Below are 23,529 nucleotides of genomic sequence, written 5' to 3'. Positions count from 1 at the left end.
TTTGTCCAAATATGGAATGCCATACCTCGTTAAGTTTATTTTATTTCAATTTTACCAATCTACCAACAAAAAACCAGAAGCTGGGGAATATACATATATGTTTGTATGGTATAAAAATTACGAAAGTCGTTGTTGGCCAGATAAAGCAAATCAGTGTTTTATCGCAGAACGCATAGTGCTAAAGTAGCGCCACAGAATCAAAGTAGCACAACTGGGAAAGCTTTTTCTTGATGCCGGGACCAGCAAACCCAACGTAACCAAAAAAACCGAGCAGAGCCAACGTCAGCGGATAGGAGTGAGATTAGTGATAACCTCTGTTATCGGAACGTTGTTAGTATGCGAAATAAATATTATAATTGAAATGAAAACGAGAGGGGCAGTTTGTTTTTATTTTTCATTTATTTTGTAACGCTTGTTGTTTTAAAGCTATTTAACTTAAAATTTTCCATAAACTAAATTGTATTCATTTTAATTTACTATATAAAAATACGCACAAAAGTGTTGCAATGGAAGCATAAATAGGCATGTTTCAGCATTAACAAAATTCATGTACAGATTGTGTTCATTTATTAGTTGTTTTGTCTTTTTCGTTGTTTTTTTAATTTATTTTTTTTTTTGTTTTGTTTTGTATATGTTTCCTTTTGATTTTGCATTTGTTGTTGCCAAGGCGGATATCAATGAAAAATATTATGGTATATGGTTATATAAATAACGAACAAAATATATATATATAAATAGTGTATAATTCAACTGGCATTACATTTCTTGTTTTCCTCTGTTTATCGATCGTTCAAGAGTACCAACCACATTTCAGTTTAGTTTACTTAATGATTTTCTTAGAAGGAAGACGACTTGGATAAGAGTTAAGAGTAGGGTTTCATTCCGATAAGGCCACGTTTGCTTCATGTGTGGGGCACGGATTTAATTTAGTTGTGTTTTGCTTTTCTTTGTTTGTTGTACAAAGGGAAGAACGCGTTAAAAAAAAAAATATAAGAATAATCATCATGATGATAACCAAAGCTCAGGTCTAAGTTAGGCTTTTTAAAAAATTAATTAGAGCAAAAAAACAAAATATTATATATAAGTATGTTAAATATAGGTATTACAGTAAACTTTTGCACGCTGCCATAACATTCCAATCGGTTCAATTTCGATTGCAATACGTATTGGAGTACGAAAACAATGGGTTTTTTTGCGATGGGAAGTAAAAATCAAAGTAAGCCGAAAGTATAATAAAATAGACTTTAATATAATAATAAATAATTAATATGCCTTTTGCACTCCGTCTCTGCGTTTCCTTTTCCATTTCCACAAGACTATACATAATTTGTGTTTGTGTGTATTTAATTTATACATAATATTAACGATAAGGCACTTTGAGAATTATTTACCCCCCTCGTTTGTGGTGCACACAAATTGATAAACACACTTGGAATTTGCTCTTTCACCGGCCGTTTGTTTGTTTGTTTTTTGTATTTTTTTTGTGCTTTAAGTCATGCTTAAAATTTTTGCTGCTGTTGGTCGTAATGTAACTTAAATACGCCTAGTGAAAGAGATAATAATAAATAGGAGTAATTATATATTTGATTTAGTTTGATTTGAATTGCATTTCAGCAATTGTTTCAATATAAATTATTTGCACAAAAAAAAAAAAGGTCGCTGTATACGGATTACAGTTTACATATTTATACATATAAATTTCAATAGGTCAGAAAATGTGTACAAAATAATTTAAATATTTGTATTAAGTTTCTATTTTGTTTGCTCAGTTTAGTTTAGTATTTAAATTTCTAACACTGTACTCAGATTGCTTTTTGTTTTTTTTTCGCTTTCCGGCCTTTTATAAATCGCTTTTTCTTTCAATTTTACCGACGCATACAAAGATCGACATTCGTATGGTTTTCCCTACATAAATATTTTAAATAAGCTTTTTTTTGTTAAGGTTTTTCCTTTCCTTTTTCCGTTTTTTTATTACATATGCATTTACTTCATTATCATCGACGTAAGCATAATTATAATATGGTTTTATATAAGTTTTATATAAATAAAGGCTCTCTCATAACACTAAAATTATATAACTGCACCCAAAAATAGAAGAAATCAAGAAGAAGTTGTAAAATAAATTAAATAAAAATAATATATAATAAACAAAATGATCTGTCGCATATACCATATAAAAAACATAAAATTATCAATGGTCAAAATATGTGTGTGTGTGTGTGTGTGTATGTGTGTGTGTGTCTGAGTGTGTCGCATGTGTTGTTTTCATAAATTATTAACATTAATTGCATATAAAATATATCTGGTATGTTTTATGTAAATAGATGTGAAAATAAATTATGGTGTTTAAAAATCAGCATTTCCATTTCATAGATCGATTTTAAAGAGTACAAAAAAAATCGTAGTCATTCAAACAAAAAATATATATATCAAATCAATGACAAAATTCCATTAAAAATGTCCTCTCAAAATGAAAAATTGTTGGTTGCTCGTTGGTTGTTGTTTTTGTTGTTGTGATTAGTTGCACGATTTGCAGAGGTATATCATCAATAATATTCATATCATTCAAGATCATCATTTAAACGTAATCATAGAGTAATTGGTAATTATAATTTATTATCTTTATCAAAATATTAACTCTCGTATGTACATAACGTTTTCTATTACATAATTTTTTAGCAAAAATAATAAATTAAAGAATTTTCGTAGCTTTCTTTCTGTCCGTCTATCGTTCTCATATGAATTGGATCGATTGATTGATTGATTGATTAATTGGCTTGGCTTGGCTTGGATTGGAAGACATCGGACCAACTCTCTATCTCGCTCTCTATTTATCCACATCAAAAGTTATATATACACAGGTGGTGGCCAAATATGCATATATATATATATATATATATATACATATCTATATATATATATACAAGCAGCCGGTAATCAATTTTTACATGAGACCTATCCAAAGTGTGTGCCGTATAAGTATTGAACAAAAGCGACAGGTGTGCGTGTGCATGGGTTTTACTAATGGATGCACTGCAGTAGTTTCTATAAATGCAGGAACGATTTTCACATTCGTCGTTGGCCGTGGGGTTTGTTGATTTGATTTGAGCAACATTCGCTGAAGATTCCCAAATAGTCCTTTTCGTTATCTCCGTCTTTGTATCTTGTCCAGTTCATAAGAATGTTTTGTTTAGCTATAGCATTCATGCTAGCTATGTTTTTTTTTTTTTGTTTTCTTTTTGTTAGTTTTTAGTTTTTAGTATTTAGTTATAGTTTAAGATCATCGTTTGCTTGGATTGTTTGTTTGTCATTTACGTATCTATCTAACTAATTGTCCCGTAGTAGTCCGTAATTCGGTCCTTCTCATATAACGATTATTGTATAACGATTACGTTTGACTGTCACAGCAATGAGAGAATTGATATCAAGGATCGGTTCATAATTAAGGGGTGTCTGTGTTTGGCGTATACTTGATATACACTTATTCTGCAACGAAGTTACGCCACCGGAAATCCATTTGCCTTGGCATATTTGCGTTTCAAATTGGACTGCGAGAGTAGTTTTGTTTTCAGTTTCCATGGTTTGGTCGTTACTGAGATTTTGTCAAGGATGCTGGTTTGTTGATGGAGGGATGCTTGGATGGGCGTGAGTTGGATGCTGGATGGTGTTTCAATTCAATTTTGTTTCGCAGACTGCCACGCGTTTAGAGTCCCAAATTGGACTGCTGCTGGTAGGCCTCCACACCGGAGCTGAGACGGTTGAAAACCGGCAACCTGGGCGTATCCTCCTGCTGCATCGGTGTGCTGACGCTCTTCTGCAGGAGCTGCTTGCTGCCAACGCTATTGTTGCCCGCTCCAGATCCACTGACCACCACATCGTACGGTGGCGGTGTATGCACTGGCGATATGGGCACATTGGGGCTCTCCGGCGGTGTAGCCGGTCCATGATGTCCCATTCCCAAGCCCTGACCGATGATCATGCCCTGGCCGATGCCCATGCTCATGCCCAGACCCATTCCAGAGGCCGATGATGTGGACGAGGCGGAACTGTTGCTCTTGGCGCCATTCGATGCCAAATATCCATGCTGCAGGGCATCGTGGAACGGGAAGCTGGTCAACGAGTTGGTGGGGCTGAGGGACAGTGATCCGGTGGGCGATTCCCGGTCCGATCCTGTGCTCATGCTCAGCGGTGGGCTTAGCGGCAGATAGAATTGGCTACCGTTGTTGTTGTTGATGCTGTTGCCGCCGCCACCGCCGCCGCCGCTGCTGCTGCTGCTGCTGCTACTGTTGCTACTTTGATTGCTGCTCTGGTTGCTCTTCGGCGAGAAGTTCTGCGACGACGACTGCTGCGACTGCGACTGCGACTGGGTGGAGGACTTGGCTGCCTGGGCCGCCTGTTGGGCGCGGGCCTCGTCCGCATTGTGAACAAAGTGACAGCGCGGTCCGTAGGGACAGAAGCCCACGCTGTGGAAGGTGCGGCAGTATTCCGTCTTGTACTTGGGATGACGGTGCACGTTTCGCAACTCATGGCTTCCATGGGCGAACTGGCACTTCTCGCCGTACTTGCATTCTCCGGCCTCCTCGAACGGGCGGCACAGCTCGGTCTTGTATCTGAAAGTGTTCAAATACCGCAATTACTTGTAGTTCGTTCTTGTGAAGGGTTTAGGCTTAACTTAACTAAATTTGAGCTTTAGTCTAAGAGATTAGATTCAATAGACAAGGATTAAGAAACTCTGATGCACTGTACTTCCTAAACAGTCAAATAAGACTGCAAGTTAATTGTATTTATGTTGTGCCTTGATTGGATTTTTCAATACAATCAGCTCTAGATGGCTAGAATTCCTTAACCCTTTGGCTCCTAAATTCGGGGTATTCCTCGCCAGCTTACCTGGATGTGTTCATCGGCTGCTGTGGCGGCAGTGGCTCCGATTGGGTTCGCTCCAGCTTTCGGTGCAGGTTCATGTTGCCCAGGTTCTCGGTGATGGTCACCAGACTGGCAACAGCTGGCTGCTGCTGCTGCTGCTGTTGGTGTTGCTGCTGCTGCTGCTGGATGAGCTGGGCCGGCTGTGAAATGGTTCGTGTGAGACCGCCATGGTGGCGATGTGGCTGCTGCTGGTGCTGCTGATCCAAGTTGGCGCCGTGGGCGAGCAGCATCCTTATTTCCTTGCGCACCTCGTTGCAATCGAAATCACCCAAGTGATCGTTCATCTGCGAATGCAAAAGACGAAAAGCCAAAAATCAATTTCTGTGTGTCGCTCGGGCGTATACGTAACTAGCGCATATTTCGCAAAACTACCAAAATAAAAAATAAATAAAAAAAGAGGACGTCAAAAGAAGCACACGACGCCGTACAAAAAAAAAAAAAATAAACAAAATCAAAAGGCAAAAGCAGCACAAAGCAAAAAGCCAAACTCACTTTTACTTTTAACTTGACCTATAAGCAAAAACAGAAAAACCCAACAAACCTACACACACACACACACACAGGCACACTTGGGAAAAACAGCTAGACGACTGAGAAATATTGCAAAAGGCATACAAAAATGTTATAATTTTCCAGACATTAAACACCAGAGCCAAGAAAAACCAGCTACCTCTCTTTTTTCCCTTCTGGCCTTAACTTTTTAGCCACTCTTTGCCCCTTTTTCTTACCACTTTGTTACCACTCTTTCAATACAAACACCCCCCATCCCGCCCCCTGGCTTCATGTCGTCATCAGTTTCGGTTTTGTTTCTTTTTTACATTTTTTTTTTTTTTTTTTTTTTTTTTGGGACGCAACGTCCGACTTGGCCTGTTCATTTTCGTGCGATGCTGTAACATGTTATGCAACCAGTTAACAGACACACACACACACACACATAGACGCAGAGACACTCCGATGATACACAGACTTGGGCACTTAGCCCACTCCATCAAGCGTGGCCAAAACTAGCAGCAACAGCAACAGCAATCACAACCAACCAACCAACCAATTACATATGTATAGAGCTCAAGTTCAAGCCAACAACACGAAAGGCAGAAAAGCTGAGGCTCAGAAAAAGCGAAGCTCAAAAGCCGGAGCTACCACAAAAAGACAACAACAAGATTTTTGGGGTCCCAACACACAAGCAACCAGTAATCAACCGCCTCAGCAAGCCCCATTCCTCCAATCGTAAGCTTCCCCTCCCTCCCCCCCCCTTGACCAAAATGTAAAAAAAAAAGAAGAAAAAAACGACAAAACCTCAACTCAATTTGCAGACGAAAAACTGGTTGGCTTGCTCAACAAGTGGGAGAGGAAAGGAGATATTGAGGGTGTGTGGCAATGCCAGTGAGAGCAAGAGGGACAGCACGAGACGGTGGCGCATGCGCACCAACTGAAAACAGGGTTGCCAAGGGTGTCAAATCAATAAAAGATTAGAAACATGACTCAAAAGCAAAACCGCAAAATTTAAAAAAAAAATTTAAAAAAAAATCAAAACTTATAATTAACATAAAAGCTTAACATAGAATTATCACAGCTGTCAGGGATTTTTGTATTTAATAAAAACATAAAAACGCAGTGAAGAAGAAGTATAGGATTATTTTAACCATAGTGGGCATATAAACTTTATCAAGACATAAGATTTAGATTTGCGCTGCGGACTAACCAGATGCTCAACAATATAAATATGGAGCCCCATGCGATTACAGAACGATATAGCCCACTTAGAATGTCGTTATCTCGAGAGATTGGGATGTGAATGGGGCTGGGGGATTTCAAGACACATAAAAAGACGACCAGACATCAGATGAGGCACATAACAAATAAATACTTATATACATACATACATATGCATGCACTTCATTTAGGTTATCTTTGGCCCGATTTCAACAGTACACATTCCTTGAAATTTCATAAGTAATTCCATTCCATTCCAGAAACGGGCTGGACACGGGCCAACGAAACAAAACGAAACGAAACAAAACAATTTAAATGTTCAATTAATTAATTTGCCTGGCCAATCAGTTTAGAAACCATATATACACAATGTTCTTGTCGTCGATCGCCTATCTTATCTTTTGTCCCATTTGGCATCGTGTTCTCTTGATTTGTGCTTCACTTTTATTTCACCATTGGCATTGGCATTGAAGGGTGAGTATCACTTGTCTACTCGATTGCAAGGTTTGGAAAGAAAAAATTACGCCGTATTTGCACAATAAGTACCAAATCTAAAATGATAGATGCATTGGCAGTTCTGTAACCTAAATGATATTTCTTTGAAATAATACAAGTACGCATATGTATGCGTACATAACTAAAAACCAAAACTGTCTTGCTTAATCATCTCTGGGTTTTTCCTTTCGTTATAAGAAATGAAAACGAACTTCCTGCATTGCATCGTCAATTAGTCAGCTGACATTGACGAGCACCTGGCAACCCTGTTTCCCAGTTTCAGTTTCAATTTCGGTCTGTAACTCTGCGCAGACAGCAGCAAAAAACTAAAAGGAAAAAAATACATAAACATTAACGAGCAAGCGCAACAAGTTTAGCAAACCTTTGGCGCTGTTTCTTTTATATATATATTTTTTTTTTCTTTTTTTCTTTTTGACCAACTTCAACGCTTACGGCATCTTTGCGACTGCGGATACGGTTGCTGCCTCCTGCTCAAGCTTTTGATTTTGCCTTTCTGCCTTTGGCTTGCAACCAAGTCCCATAAATAAGAGCCAAGTTTATGCCTGGTAATTTACGATTTCTTCATTTGCAAACCCGCGTAAAAATCCAGCCGAGGCCACCCTTGAAAAGTATTACATGTGCAAAGACACAAAATGTAAATGTCTTCATTTAACGATTTCATAACTAAATATTGTAGTAAGCCTTCACTTTTGTTTGTTTTGTTATCTCATAGATAATCAACTCATTAGGATAATATTATAGTTGTTACAGAGACCATAAGAACATTTTAGTCTAAATTCCAGTATAATTATAATATATCATTATAAATATTATTTTGATTATTAAATGCCAAGTTCTTTTAAGCTTTGACAACATTTTAGAGAAGGCATGATTGCAAAGTAAATCCATGTCTTGAAAACTAAAATGTAATATTATCGCAAATAATTTTATCAATCGAAAGTGAAAACTGGATCGTAACCCAAAATTTTGTTTGGCTTAGCAACTTGAACGCACTCCGTTTAAAAGTGAAAATCGGTATCGGTGAAGAAATCTCACTTCCGCAACGAAAAACCCAACGATAACCTTCAAACACGACGCTTTTTTTTTACGATTATTTGTGTGTCAATTAGTTTTGTTTAATTTTGCACAGCTGTTTTGGGGACAACGACGTCGGGTCGAATTCATGGTCAAGTTATGACTCCGATTCGTGAACTGATTTCGCAAAGAGCCAATCGCATAAACTCGATTTGTGGGGTGAGTGAGTGAGTAATGGGTGGATAAAATGAATGGCATGGCAAGGGGTAAACGGCAAAGGAGAGACGTCTTTTTCTTTCCTTTAAAAACGTGTTCGAGTTCGAAAAACAACTTTAAGACAATCTACCTCACTTCACGCCCTGCGTTTCTGCGTTGCGTTTGTGTAAAAACAAGATTAAGACCCATTTTGTCAGAAGACAAAGGGGGTAGTAAGGGGCACAGTCTGGGGTCCTTTTTTAAAAACTCTTGTTTTTCTTTTCTTCTTTCCTGTTTTCCCCTCGTGTTATGTATTAAGCTACGCTCTCTTTCTGTCGCCCATTAGCCGTCTCTCTCTCTATTGGTGGCTTTAAATCTCTCGCTCTTGCTCTCCCTTCTCTTTCTTTCGTCTAGTCGAGAATTTCCCTTTCATTTGAAAATGAAAATAAGTTTACTTTTCTTGCAGTCATGCTTTGGCTTATTTTTCTACTTCTTCTTAGCTTTTTTCCTGCTGATAGAAGACTCTCTTCTGCCCCCTTTGCTTTCATTCCCACCGTTTCTTGCCACTTGTGTTTTGATCGCCTGGTTTTTCTGTTTTCCGTTTCATTGTTGCGGTGGGTTAAGAAAATAAAAACAGAAGACTAGACAGAGAGAGAGAGAGAGAGAGAGAGTGTGTGTGAGTGAGTGGGTGCTAAATGAGAGGGACGAATGGAGAATCACAAGATGTTTGGCTAAGAGAAAAAGAGTCAAGCAGCGGAGAGTTACAGGCAATAGACCTTGATGCCTCTTAATTGTTTGCAAAATTACCCATTTTTGAAATTCCATCTGCGGTTGAGATACAAACTTGCCAAGTGAAAATACATCAAGTTGAACTTTAATCACATAACTAAAGCCAAGGGTGCTATACTTTTAAACACTCTTTAAGGAGCTGTTAGCCGAAACTACTTCAGTCGTTATACAAATGGAAACATTTTAAATTCGGTTAGTTTTTCCCTATACTTTTCAGTTGCATATAGCAATGTTTCTATAGCCTTTGAATCTTTCCCTGGCAACTGAGCTTTTACAACAATTCACTTTAAATGCTTGTAAACATTACATACAATGCGGAGGTGCTGTAATAAACGTCTTATTACCTGTTTTCTTTTTTCAAGCTCGTTTAGATTGCCTAACATTTACTTCAAAGAAACTATATAAATGTATATATATTTTTCATCGTGCAAGATTTGCTAGATATATTATATATATATAGATATATATTGGACACCTTTCTTGGTTAAGCCTTTCAAGTAATACATCTGATGTTCGTTTTAAAAGTTGAAACCAATGGAAGCTTACAATATTGCGTTATATAAATTCTACGATAATTAAGATCCGCACTGGTAATCGGTTCTTGGGAGATTTGGCATTACTTTTGGTACAACTCACGGCTTACATATGAAACGAACCACTACTATGTAGTTATGCAGATGTGTATATATAGCTTATCGAGTGTGTGTTGTGTTGTTTCAGGTCTTGGCTCACGGGGCTGTTAGGTAAGATCGGCGATTGTTGTTGCTGCTTACTTGTTTGTGTCTCATAAACACGTTCACACAGATACACCCGACTTTTTGAGAGTGTGTGCGAGATGCTGAAGACCTGCTGTTGTTGGTTTTTTTTTCTCTTTTTTTTTAATTTTTTTCGGTTGGACTAACTGGTTTATAAAGCCGTACCAATAAAAGCAACAACAACGTCGCGATGACGACGACGCAATATCCATAACCTCGATGAGCTAACACCAATACAATGGTAAAAATAAAATTAACGAAAAAAAAAATGTAAAAAAAAAAAACCAAACTCACACACCCAGACAATCTTTATTCTGTTCATATATGCGAATTGGAAATGAATACAAAGTTATTATTGAGTGTTATTTATAATACCCGACCAACCTGCGCACGAACGGCTAAAAAGAGACGGAAAGAGGCGAGGGGGCGTGGCGCTACTATATATATTATGTATCTGAATACAGCGGTGGATCGGCAAATAGGATTTCGATTGCAGTCAACGGTATCTGTATTCAACAGCAGAACTTTATTCAATTGTATATTAACCAGATATTTAAATCAACAACTTAGAAACGACAACACTATTATTTTGACCACCACTGTGTACGGGTATAAATCGCATCTATTAATCGCCCGGGGGAATAACATTAGCAATTAAATCAAGTTATTTCCATTTAGTTAGGGATGGGTATATGTATGTATGTAAGTAGCTATAGGAACGATCGAAGCCGAAGCCCACAGATAAAGATAAAGGTCCAAGATCTGAGATGCGATATATGTACGCATCTGATTTCCATATTTACACACACGGTCTTTACGGTTCAATTAAAGTTCAAGGTAAGCTTCAAATTTTCTATGCAAAGTGCGAGATTTCTATCCATCGAAATTTGATTAGCAGCCAGACGCAGATCAAATTAAAAGAAAACAAAAATCGTAGCCCCTCTCTATAGATTTATTTTTATTATTATTATTAGTATATTTTTTTTTTTTTTTGATTTTGTTAGGCCGAAACAAAAGCAATCGTATCGCATCGAGTTTAATTGTTGTTGGTAAATTTGAATTGGTAATTAACACATGCGGCTGTCATGCGAGTTTTTCATTGCTTTTCATTTTCATTCTCATTCGCATGCATTCCATTTCGATGTCGATTTCCATCTCCATTTCCATTGCATTTTGCATTGCATTGGATTGCATTGCATTGGACTGCATTTCCCCCTTTCCATTCTCGGCCGCTGATCAGTGATCACTTTTGATCGATTGACGGCCCCGCAAGCTCACAACAAAACAATCTAGAACAGACGATCCCCCATCCCCATCCCCATTTCCATTTCCATTTCCATTCCCATTCCACTGATTTTCTTTGCGTGTTTTTTATTCCAAACACGATCTGCAACTGATAAGCAACAAGCTGCACTGAACGAAAAAGAACTGCAATTCTAGCCTTAATAAATACTACATTTTCTTAATAAACGCCTGCGAATCGAACTTTAATTAACTTGTATTACTTCTCTAAGTGTAATAGTTACCAAAAAGGTTTAAAAACCATAAACGCAGAAAATTTAAAAAAAAAATTAAAAACACAAATAAGCAGAGAAATCACAAGGAAATTTACAAATAAACCAATAATCAATTATATAGAAATAACTTAATAGCCGCAAATGGAGCTTACTTAAGATGCAACAATTCTTTCTTGAATTTGTTTCAGTTTCAGTAAACAATGTCAATTTGTTTATTTGTGCAAAAACTACTTCGAATGTTTGCACAATAAAAGTAACGGATTTATAAACAAGGCATGCAAGGATTGAGTAACGAACTACAAGTTCCTAGAAAACATGGCAATACGACGGTACCAAAAGTTCTAACATTTCAGCAAAGCTACATTTGATCATTTCGTAATCTCAACTGGTGCCTATTGGTGATACGATTTGGTAGAAGAAGGGAAATAAATAAATTAACATAACATTGTCAAAGGCTTATAATTTGTTTAAATTATTTAACTGCCTTTGGTTATTCGTTTTAGGCTTTTCAACTGGTTGTGTTCGATTATTCGGTTTCTAGTTTTGAGTTTTGAGTTTTCAGTATTCAGTATTCAGTATTCACTATTCACTATTCAGTATTCAGTTTTGGGTTTTGGTTTTGGGTTTTGGGTTTGGGCCATCATCCAAGCCATCGATTGAGGTCTAGGTCGAATCGTCGAATGGAGCATTTCACATTTTCGTGTCGTTTGCATTGTCCATCCGTTCGTTGGTCGGTTGTTAATATTTGGTAAGCGAAATAAGAAGGCATAGATAGCGAGAGTGTTTGAGGGGGGAATGGGGCGATGGGGAGTTGGTGGATAAACGACGGGGGACGCGCAGAGAAGGGAAGACGAAAAGACGCATGCGCAACTGCCGTGCCAGTTTCGTTTCGTTTCATTGCCAAGCGTCCACCGTTGTCTCTTCCTCTTCTCTTCTTTTCGCTTCTTTCTCGTACGCTTTGTTGTTTCTTTTCCTTGTTTTTTTTTTTTTGTCGAACCGGCTCACATAATAATAATTGGCAACAACGAAAATCACATAATAAAACACAATAAAAGAAAACTTCACAACGACTTGGCCTTGCTAAATTAGGAGCACAACAACCATAAAAGCATAGTTTTGAAAAAAAAATCCAAGAGAAGTACAGTAGATACTGGTCTCGATGGATAAAAACCATGGCATAGACGAAATTTGCCTATTCGATTTCTTTTAAGTTCAGAGGTTAACTGCAAGCTTTGTAAAATAACATTGAACATTATGTTAATATCTTCGATTGTTCGGTTAACTGTTAAGCGAGCTCACTGTACAGATACAAAATCCGGCACAGAAACAACACTAAAGTCAATAAACAAAAACCAACAAATCCATCCACTCACAAATCGAGTTTCGTATCCAAGAGAGTTCCGTCTTTAATCGATGTGCATAAAAATAAAATCAAATAAAATAAAACATAATAATCATTGTCTTCTTCTTCCTCTGTCGCAACGCGTTGCGTCTGCGTAGTATTTTTTTTTTATTGCTATATCTCTCTCTGTTTTTGCAAAAAGGAAGGGAAATACATATAAAATGTTGCAATTGCCGTTTTTGTTTTGCTTAAGCAAACCAGTCAAACAAATGCAAAAAGCGAGGAGAGAGAAGAAGAGTGGGGCTAGAGGGGAATGGAGAGGTAAAGTGGAGAAAGGGAGATGGGTGATGGAGACCTTTTGCACACACACACACACTCGCGCGCGCACACAACAGCAGTTCGGAGATCGAGAGGGAGTGATGGGGAGCACAAAGCCACCGTTATGCAATCGAAATGGAGAGTTTCGAATGGGAGCAAAGTGGGAGGGAGACGAAAATAGTGATAGAGATGGTATCAGATGGTTGAAAGAAAAAGTGGAAGCTATCATTTTCAAGGTAATCTTAACCTAAAACACGAAATTAGCTCATATTACCCATTATGTTACATGAAAAGCCCCATGTTTGACCACATAAGCCATGCCATATCAATATGCTATATAATATTATAATTATTAACTAACACAAAACTATTCAATTTGTTTGATTCAGGAAATTCAATTCAAACAAAAAATTACTTAGTAATTTATATCTAAACAATCCAACCGGAAAAGAGAAAAGCAGCACTTTCAGCATTTCTTTTTAACGATCAAACTTTCCAATTACATATTTTGCTGGATTCAATTACCTATTTCCCAGTTTTTTGCCCTCACGCAATACGAAAATATACAGAGTTCGCATTAAAACAATATATTTCTAGTTCCAGGAGCTGGTCTTATAAACAAAAACTTCCGGCTATAAGCGAAGCAGCTCAAGTTTCACACGTTTTTATTGAATCAGAAGTTTATAGTCATCACAATTGGAGTTCAAACATTCTGGAAAAATTCAAGATAACACCACACTGTTGGGTTGTTTGTACAGATAAACCACGAAGAAGTGGTGCTCACACATTATGTGTTGTTCTAGAATTTGTATAGGCTCGGTTCGGGAAATCTACAATCCAAAACCGAAACCGATCCCGATCGCGATCCCCATTGCCCTTGCCTTAACCTCTGCTCCACTTGCAACCCTCTTCCACCACCTCTATAGTTTTTTTTTGTTTTCTTTTTTAGTATCCCCCATTTTCAGTCGGCAGTCTGTGAGTCTCCTTATCAGACGACGGGGTGTCCAGAGCGTCGAACCTTATCGAGGGTCTCGTTTTCGGTTGGGTTCCCTCCGATTGTTTTGGCGTGCGTATGTGTGAGTGTGAGTGTGTTGTGGAGTGACTTTTGATGCCTCCCCCATACTCCCAAGCAGTCCCACTTCCAATCCCCATCACTTACATTTTACTGCATGTTTTTCCCTTGGGGACAAATGCCATAAAATAAATCCCTAGCTGCTAACCGAGAACTCGATTAAAATGCGATCCCAAAACATTATGATCCGAACCGATCCGTTTCGAGGGCAGAGAAGGGCTAAGCTTTAAAGTATGTACAAATGTACGTACATACATATGTATGGATGTGTATACCGGTCAGCCGCAAACATTTCGAAATTGATTTGTGTGTTTTTTACTGTTTCTATATAAAGCCCGAATTACGAAAAACATGTCATGGATGGTGACAGGAAAGCTTATAAGGGAGGGAAATGTCGAAATCAGCTGGACATAAACAATTCAAACAATGATGAATTTGATAGCTAACGTTTGAAAACGAAGCTATTATAATAAAGAAGTCATCATCATAATGTATTATTCCACAATTGACGACTTCGAAATGAATTGATATTTAAAATGATGAACATCTCTTGAATGTTCTGGCCACTGACCTTTAGTGTGGCCGCTTTTCACAATTCCCTGCCAGTGTGGCTGTGCTGCAACATTTATGGTGTTAAGTGGGGAATTATGTGATGATGATATTCATCATCTTGTGACAAACGTAAGCCTAGCAATATCTCTGGTTCTTGTGGCCATGTTTTTACGTTCTGTGTTCGCTGCTCTAGAGAGTGTAGACACTCTCTTGATGTTCTTCTCTGCTTATCAGTCGGCCCGGCAAATGTGTGGCCGTGTTTGTGTTGTGAGCACATGGCAGTGGCAGTGACCCCCTTCTCATCTTTCGCCGAAACCTCAACCCCAACCCCCAAACAACTCCTATCTACACTCCTATGCACACTTGTATGTGCTCTTTTCTCTCAGTTAAACCAAGTGCAGGCCAGGCACGTAAATCATAAAAAATAAAAGAAGGAAAAACACACATTTTAAGTATAGATTGAGAAGAAACGAAGCTCTTTCTCTGTTGACACACGCGCGTTCTAAAGTGCAGCTATGTATCTGCCTGTATGTGTGTGTGCGTCTGTGTCTCTGTGCGTGTGTGTGTGATTTAATGTGATAAGAATACTTATTATTGGGTTAGTTAGTTCATACAGTAATAATCTTTCGCTGGCTGCTGTTTTTGTTGCTACTCAAAAGCGATAAGCAAAGCGCACAACTGATATACGAGCACAAGACCAACAATAACTACCGAGAGCAATAATAACTTAACTAAAAAAAAACAACAACGATAAATGTATACAAACTTTAAAAAGAACTAAGAAAATAAAAAACAAATATAAAACGAAAAGTCGGGAGAGATCGTCTTTATTACGAGATCGAAACACCGGCGATCGCTCGAAAGCCGAAGATTTAATTCGACGGGCACTTGGAATTTTCCAGAAGTTACAATGAAACGTCAGAAAATAATGATTTGATAAGCTCTACTAAGTATTCGCGGTAGAATTCCATTTAAAAGATTTGTTTGGATCATCGAATTGACGGCATTCAAAACACTTTAATAAACAACCAATAAATAAACTTGTTTGTTATTGTCAACAGCTTCGAAGGCACGAAAAGCGTGATACAATTTTTGGATTCTAGAAGGTTTGGCATTTGACTATCTACGAATACCTTTGAGATGTTTTTGATTCATATGGTGTGACCACTAAATATGATGTGTATAGCCATTATGTATAAAATACGTTAATTTGACGGTAACAAATAAAAATTATAGGAGTCTCCTTAAATGGGAAGGGATGATATTGCGGTAAAGATAGCAAAAGATCAGTAGGTAGTAGTAGTAGATCTCTACCTTTTTTTTATCATCTCTTTCCGCAGGTTGTTTTGATCCCTTTTGGTTCTCCTCATTTCTTTTTAACCTACCCTTCTCTTTTTGTATCCCCCCATTCCTTTTTCCTGCGCCAATAATTTATCGGCTATTTGATAACCCGCACAAACAAAACAAAGAACAAGAAGCAGAAAAGGCCGAAAACAATCAAACAATAAGGGATACACGCAGAAAAAAGGAGGGTGTCTATAATGCTTAAAAGATGTAAATATTAATAAAAAAAAAAAAAAATAAATGTTAAAGTTTCGTAACTAATATGATTTCCTTTCTGAATTTAGCAAAGGTTCAGAGATTGGTACATTTAAAAATCCATAAGTAATTTCATATTTTTATCTGTGTAGAGAGAGAGAGAGGGATGGAGAGCAAGATCAACATGTTGAAAATGTGTTGAACACGTGGTTGTGGGACTCTCAAAAACAAAAATCCGATCGAAATCGTGATTAAAATATATCGGGGGTTGCTTAGAACAGAGGAAAAACAAAAAACAAAAACTCACATGTGTTTTTTGTTATCTTTGTGGTCCTGCAAAACCAGTTGCAGAGTGTGAGTGTGATTGTGTGTGTGCCAAACAGAGACAGCACCATCGGCAAAACCCGCAAAACAAAAGCCAAAATGTAAAGCCACAAGGGAAAAAAACAAACGCAAAGGCAAAAGCAAAAACAACGAATTCAAAAAAGCGACAGTAAATGTGAATGGAAATCTACTAAACAAACGGGGCTCTCTGCCGACGCTGACATAGACTGCGCTGCCAGCGTCCTCATTTGATCGCGACTTTATTATATAATAGATTCGATTGGATTGGATTTTTCGGTGGATTTCGTTGTGTGGATTGGCAATCAGAAAAAAAGCTGAAACACCAAAATATATACATATATATGTATGGGGAAAAAAACCAGGTTTGCAAGCGCAACACTTTTTGTAGGGTGGCCCGCATGAAAAGCGTGAAAAGCAAATGCCAGCCAGCATAATGGAAATATGTATGTACATATTAACGAAGTTATTAAGCGAAGCAAACTGTAAAGCCGAGAGATACAGGCGGGAATATCGTATTCTGCGAATAATAATATGCCGTGGATAATAAAATATTCCACACATTCCCAGAATCCGGGAAAATGTTCAAACTTCAGATCGATTCTGAGTGCAAAACACCCGCCTTTCAGGGCACTGAGAGCAAAATCGGATTGAATGATAAGGACATATATTTATTTATAAAGTTAATTAAGAAAAGGACTAACTTAATAATAGATAAGACATGATTATTGTCCGAGTTCAAATCCCACTTCTGTGAAATAGCTCTTTATGTTATTTCAAATCCAATTTCTTCCTGTGCATGCAAACAACAAACAAGCAGATGATTGTGTGGGAGAGGGGGTGGAAGGGGCCGCAGAGCGAGGGAGGGGCGAGATGTACTTTGGCACTCAATTGAGCGGCCATTAGCAATAATACCAACAACAATGAGAACAACAGTACAGCCAAGACAATTTCGAGATTACAACAACAGCCACAACAACAAAATGACAATAGAATATGAAGTGTCTTCGCCTCTATGCTCCATCCCGTTCTGGCCCACGGTAAATGGGCCCCACTGCGCACGCCTGCCTGGCTCGCTCGCTCGGTCTCCCTCTCCTTCTCCCCATCAAGCCAGGCCAGGCCAGATAGAGAGAAAGAGCGAGAGCGCCGAGGAGTGGGGGCATACTGCCAAATGCGTTGGTGTGGGCGAGATAGCAAAGCGACGACAAAGGCAAGAGAGCGCAAATACATATATATGAATGTATGTACGTACGTAGATATGTATATATGTGTTGCGTATTTATTTGATGTGCATGTTTTTCTTATATGTATTTTTTACAACTGCACGATAAGAGGACAGCCAGGCAACAGCAAAAACACTATTATTAATAAAAATAATAATAATAATAATAATAAGCAGTCAGTAGCTTCGCACGCAAATAACTTATTCATAATTTATTTTCATCGAAGCGGCAGCAACAAAGAATTACGAACAGCTCAATTTAAGCGAATATTACATTGTGGCGTATGTATTTTAAAATCTATTCTATATTTACACTTGTTTCACATTTAACCAACAATTTCTTTAAAAGTCCGAATAAAAACAAGTAGAACGGATTTGCTTTGTATTGTTTTCTATATGTACGTTTAGTTGTAGATGGAAAATCAGTAGCGGTGATCCTCAATTTCAACCCCCATCGACTAATAAACTCTTGACGAACTGAGAATCCCCCCCCTCTTCAACCATTTACCTCTCGCTTCCACTCCAAGGGTATCTCAAGGGTCAGCCAGTCAATATGCTGACAATGTGTTATTGTTGTTGTTGTTGCTGTTGTACTTATTACTTTAGTTGTTGTTGCTGCCCCGGCCTCATGTCCTCATGTGCGTTTTCATGAGTTTAAGTGCCCTGTTGGGTAGTGAGTTTAGTTGATATGCTCACTTTAGCCTTTTTATAGCCAGGTTCAATAGGAAACTGCCAGAATTCTAGGCAACAGCAGGTGCATGTTCTAGAAAACATATCACAGGAACAAACCTATACACTTAATGCCTTCATATAGTCAAGTTCTATTGAAAACGATTTCAGTTCTTACAGTTAGCAGGTGTACTTTTAGCTTCTTTCGGAAGACGTTAAGACATCTTTTCAAAAACATTGCGAGCTTAAAATGTCAAAAGAACCACATATGTACATATGTATGTATATGTGCACAGTCCGTTTTTAATGCATAGCAGAATATGTATCTAACTTATAGATGTTTCAAGCAAATTTCAATATAAGTTATGTCTGGCAACACTGTCGCTGCGCTTGCAATGTGCGCCAGTGTGGGTGAGTGAGTAAAAGAGACAGAGCGAGCGGATCGGGGACTTGAGCCTGCGATTTCGAATCGGTTCGTTTGGAATGGGTATATGGGCTCATGCGGTATTGGACCTGGACTTTAGGGATGGGGCTATTAATCGAGTCGAGTCGGTTCGGTTCGGATCGGATCGAAATGAAATGACGTTCGGCGGAGTTGAGGGTTAACGAAGAAGGAGCAGAGGTGGGGGGCAGATATAATGGAGAAGGGTGAGGATTGAAAATTGAAGAGTTGCCTTTTTTGTTTAGGTAGGTAGCGGTGGTGGTCGCTACACTCGCTCTTTGCTCCTCCTCCTTCTCCTCCTTGAACTCCTACTACTTCGCCTTCTCCCCCGCCGATCTGATTGCTCTTCTTCTTCGTCTTCTTCGCGCAGCAATGGCGTCGGGACAAACACACATCGCACAAGAAGAAGAAGCAGCCCAGACGAAGAAGAAGAGGGAGGAGGAGAGAAAAACACACAGATCAAAATAAAACGACGACGTTGTTGTTATCGCCTTGGCAGGAAATGGAATTATATTCGTAAAAAGTAGTCGCCGTTTGTCGCTCTGCAAGTGTAAGTGAGCCTCTTCTCAGCAGGAGAGGGTAGCGCTGAGAGCGGGCCGGGGGAAACGGCTGGATGGAGGAGTGCAGAGGAGTTGGGCAAAGAGCAGAGGAGGGGGAGTTTGCTGAAACGCAATACCGCTGATTACGTACGGGAATTTCGATATAACAAACTAAGCACATTTTACACATTTTACTTTTCAGCCTGAAAACGGAGAAGCCGACATACAAAAAAAAAAACACAAACCAAGCAAACCGACGAGACACACTACAGTGGTCACACGCTACACAGCTACTACTTGACTAAACCTTCATTTAAATATGGATAATAAAATAAAATACGAATAATAATAATTGATTTAGGAAACAAGGGCATTGTAGTAAAATAGATTTAAGATTTATATAAGAAGTCAAATAATACTCTTGCTAAAATAAGAGCAGAGTTTTAATATACATCTTTTATCGAGGTTTCACTGCAAACTGCATTTAACTGCATATCACATGGTAATACAATGTACATGCATATAAATTTCATAATAAAATCAAGACGAAACCAAGAAAACGAGAAATTAAAAGTTATGCGAAAAAGTGAATTTCAAAGTTGGCGCTGCTCCCTTCTCTTCTCTTTCGGCACTTCATTCTCCATTCTCCCCTTCCACCCTTTCTCTTCTCCACCGCCTACCTCTTCTCAGTGCACATTCCCGAACGAAGTGGCGCAGTAAATGTAACAAAAGCCAAAACCAAAATGTTTTTATAAATTCAAAAGCAAAGATTGTGACATTATTGTTTTTCGTTCATATTTTAACTTATAGCCGAAACAAAGACGAGTTAAAAAATGAAATTGATTTAAAAAATATAATTTCCTTATGCAAATATCTTTCATAATCTTATAAAAGAGTTGCAAAGAAGGAGTTGCAACAATTTTGTCGCCTAATAAAAAAGTTGCGCGGCAGCATTTCCTATTTGCCTGTGTTTGCTTGAAAGTGTTTGTGGTGCCCTTTCGCTTTCTGCAGCAATTTGTTGTTGCCTTTGTGGCTAAAAACTGCTGCATAATGACAACAAAAATATATCAAACAATTTTCAGTGCGAATCGTTGCTGATTGCCTATCGATAATCGATTGCAAAGTTCATTCAACAAGCATTTGCAACTTTATCGGACGTCAACCTGGCTTGGCCCTATTTTTATTATGTTTGTTGTTTTTCTCCTTGCTCAATGTTATTTTTTCCTTTCTATGACTCTACTTGACCCTTTGGCTTTGCATTTTAGTTTACGCAAATTTGCGAAAAAAAAGCGCAGGCACAAGAACAAGAAAATCAAAACAAAAGTGAGCCCAACACTGCTCCATCTGTCTCTTACTTTGCTCCCCTCTCGTTTTTACACGAAAAACCGCAAAACTTTTCACGTAATCGCTGCAGCAGAGCTTTTGAACATAAAAAAAATATTAAAAACTTAACTCATCCGAGAGCAATCAATAAACCCAAAAAAAACAAATGAACGAAATAATATGTATAAATAAAACAACAGAAATCATTAAAAACACAAAAATCCATCCAAAGCAAACCCGGAACTTGAGTTAATCGAATTTGTTGTCGATCAACAGCTGCGCTGCCAACGTCGCTGCCAGCAACACGCACACATGCACCACACACATACATACGTATGTATATACAAACAGTAAATGATCACGAGTGGTGTTATTGCTGTTGTTGCTGCTGCTTTTAATGATGCTGCTGCGATGACGCCAATTGTAACAAATAAATACGAAGAGAAGGGACAAAAAGAGAAGGTGCACAGCGTAAGGGAGCGGATCGAGAGGGAGAAAGAGCGGGTGGGAGAGAGTGATATGCAAGGATGCCCCGCCCCCTTCTCCAATACACTTATCACAAATCCTTATCAGAGAATTATTTAGTCCACTTTATAGTCTGTCGCTTATTTTCATTTTTCACCACCATCACACACACACACTCTCTATTTGTTGCTGTTTTTTGTGAGTTGACAAACCGAAAGTATAATTATGAATCAGCTTTATAATGGGGAATAACAAACAACAAATACAAGTGTAACAAAACGGAAATATAACGAAGTGAAAAATGGAAAACAAGTTATCGAAATTAAGCAAACGATGCACATATTGCCTTTAACAATGCGACACAAATGCGGCGCAAAATGCAACTGCCGAAATGAATAAACCAAAAAAAAACATGTGGTTTAGGCATGTTTTAAGTTGACTGGAAAATATTTTAAGTTTTCTTTTCACTCAATCTATATGGAGCTTCTCTAATTTTGCTTACCAAGTGCTTGACTTTTTTTTTTAGTGAATTAGCAATTTGAGTTTTACTAAATTTCTTGGAAGCCCAAATACCAAGACAAAAATGCATATGCGCACATCTGCATGCAATATAAAAACAACATAAGAGACCTATTGAATTAGTTTTGTAAATTAGTCATGGCATATTTATTCAATTTCATTCATAACTCTGGGTAAAACCACATCTTGAAAAATAACACTTTAAACAATACCGAATTTTGAGAAAAAAAAAACACAAGAACAAGAATATAATGACCGAACAGTTAAAAACGGAGGAAAACGTAGTTTTTGAGAATTTTGGGAAACTTACCGTTACGTATTTGGATATATCGCCACGCTCGAAGTAGTGCGAATCATCCTGCTCTCTTGATTTCTGCAGAATATCAGCAGACATTTTGTTGATTGGTTTTGAACAGATTGTTAACTTGATTTAGCCGTTGTTGTTTATTTGTTGTATTTTCCACTGGACAAGACAGAAAAAATGTGCGAATTTTTTCGTTTTGTTTTTCTTTTCTATATATCTTTATTTCGTTGCTTTTTCTTTTGTGTTTGATTTGTATTTGCTTTGCACTTGAATATTGAGTTATGTATGTTGTTGTTATTCGTTCCGCGAATATTGCATTGCAACAATAAAAAAAAATCAGCTAAAAGAGTGAAGAGAGCGTTTGATTAGCGACGAATAATGGAAGTGAGAGAGCGATGCACGAGGGCAGAAGAGAGAAGGGCAAAGAGCAAGGGAACAAAAATTTCACGTGCTTGTCGTTCGTATGCGTATGCGTATGGGAGTGTGTTCGTAAGGATATTTTCCAGGCACATGTGCAAAGGAAAGAAGAACCAAAGGCTGATATTCTTCGCTTTGCTTTGTCCCTTTTTTGATATACACATGTGTGTGTTTGTTAAACAGCCGATGTCTGTTTTATTTACGTGTGTGCGTTGTTTGCTTTGCTTTTATCGTCTTCGTTCGCGTTCTCGAAAAGCGAAAAGATAAGCTTGCGCTTCGTCCCTTCCTTTCCGTCCTTCCTTTCCTCCTTCTCTCACTCTATCTCCCTATGTGTGCCTAAGTGTTGCGTGTGTGTGTGCGATCTCTAGTGGTGGTCGTATATCACTTGCGTCTGTGTGTTTGTAATTCTTATATTATTGCTGCGACAGCGAACTCAAAATCATCAAAAAAAAAAACATAACACAAAAATCAAATAAAAGGGCAGCAATTTCTGTCGTTTATGATTTTTCCCTGTTGCTTCGCATGCTCCTTGTGCGCGCGGTTCTTCTTGTTCCCAAAGTCCTTGGGATTGCACACATGCGCGCATGTAAATTAATCGAATGCTTGCTTATGCTTATTTGAACATGATTCAAGAAATTCTCGTTGCGCCTTTTATATTCATTTACTCTTACTTTACACCTTTTAAAAACAACGACAACAGTGGACCATTTCTTACTTTACTATACAGTTAACTGTTGTATATTGATGAACAACCAATTCGAATTTTTCCGGCACTTGCAAAAAAAAATAAACCACGAAAAGGATGAAAGGGAATGTAAGTTGACCACTCGATTTGGATCGCACAAACACCACAAGATACACGAGAAACAAGCACACAATTTTAATTTGGCTATCGAATCGCTTATTACTTTGAATACGGGCGCAGAGGTCCTGTCGCTCTTCGCTCGTTCGCAAAAAAACACAACAAAATAGACGCAGCACGTCCGTCAGACAACCAGCCAGATCGGAATCGAACCTTACACTCGCACAAAAATGTCGAATC

The 23,529-nt window shown here is 38.1% G+C and overlaps 1 protein-coding gene, 2 long non-coding RNA genes and 1 other non-coding gene across 6 annotated transcripts; all 4 read right to left on the bottom strand.

The window, feature by feature from the left end:
* Window positions 1-383: 383 nt before the first annotated feature.
* lncRNA:SMRG (Scutellar Macrochaetes Regulatory Gene) lies at window positions 384-2,257 on the bottom strand. The gene has a single exon (NR_167813.1). It is a non-coding gene; the product is annotated as a scutellar macrochaetes regulatory gene (long non-coding RNA).
* On the bottom strand, window positions 384-23,529 carry Tis11 (Tis11 zinc finger protein). Of its 3 annotated transcripts, none has more exons than NM_001272561.2 (4): window positions 23,396-23,529; window positions 22,077-22,410; window positions 4,888-5,207; window positions 384-4,610 (listed from the first exon to the last, which is right to left on the bottom strand). In NM_001272561.2, the coding sequence occupies exons 2-4, from the start codon at window positions 22,158-22,160 to the stop codon at window positions 3,704-3,706; spliced, it is 1,311 nt and encodes a 436-aa protein (NP_001259490.1). In that variant the 5' UTR covers window positions 22,161-22,410; window positions 23,396-23,529; the 3' UTR covers window positions 384-3,703. The 3 variants fall into 3 exon arrangements, with proteins under 3 accessions (NP_001259490.1, NP_511141.2, NP_727633.2); NM_078586.5 differs by having other exon boundaries at window positions 3,242-4,610; NM_167333.4 differs by lacking the exon at window positions 23,396-23,529 and having other exon boundaries at window positions 3,242-4,610.
* On the bottom strand, window positions 17,676-17,727 carry mir-9377 (mir-9377 stem loop). Its single transcript, NR_144675.1, has one exon. It is a non-coding gene; the product is annotated as a mir-9377 precursor RNA (primary transcript).
* Window positions 22,312-23,482, bottom strand: lncRNA:CR33963 (long non-coding RNA:CR33963). Its single transcript, NR_002692.1, has one exon. It is a non-coding gene; the product is annotated as a long non-coding RNA:CR33963 (long non-coding RNA).

Source organism: Drosophila melanogaster, chromosome X, assembly GCF_000001215.4.
Source record: "Drosophila melanogaster chromosome X".
NCBI classification, from domain to species: Eukaryota; Metazoa; Arthropoda; class Insecta; order Diptera; family Drosophilidae; genus Drosophila; species Drosophila melanogaster.
This window is presented reverse-complemented; position numbering and strand designations above follow the sequence as displayed.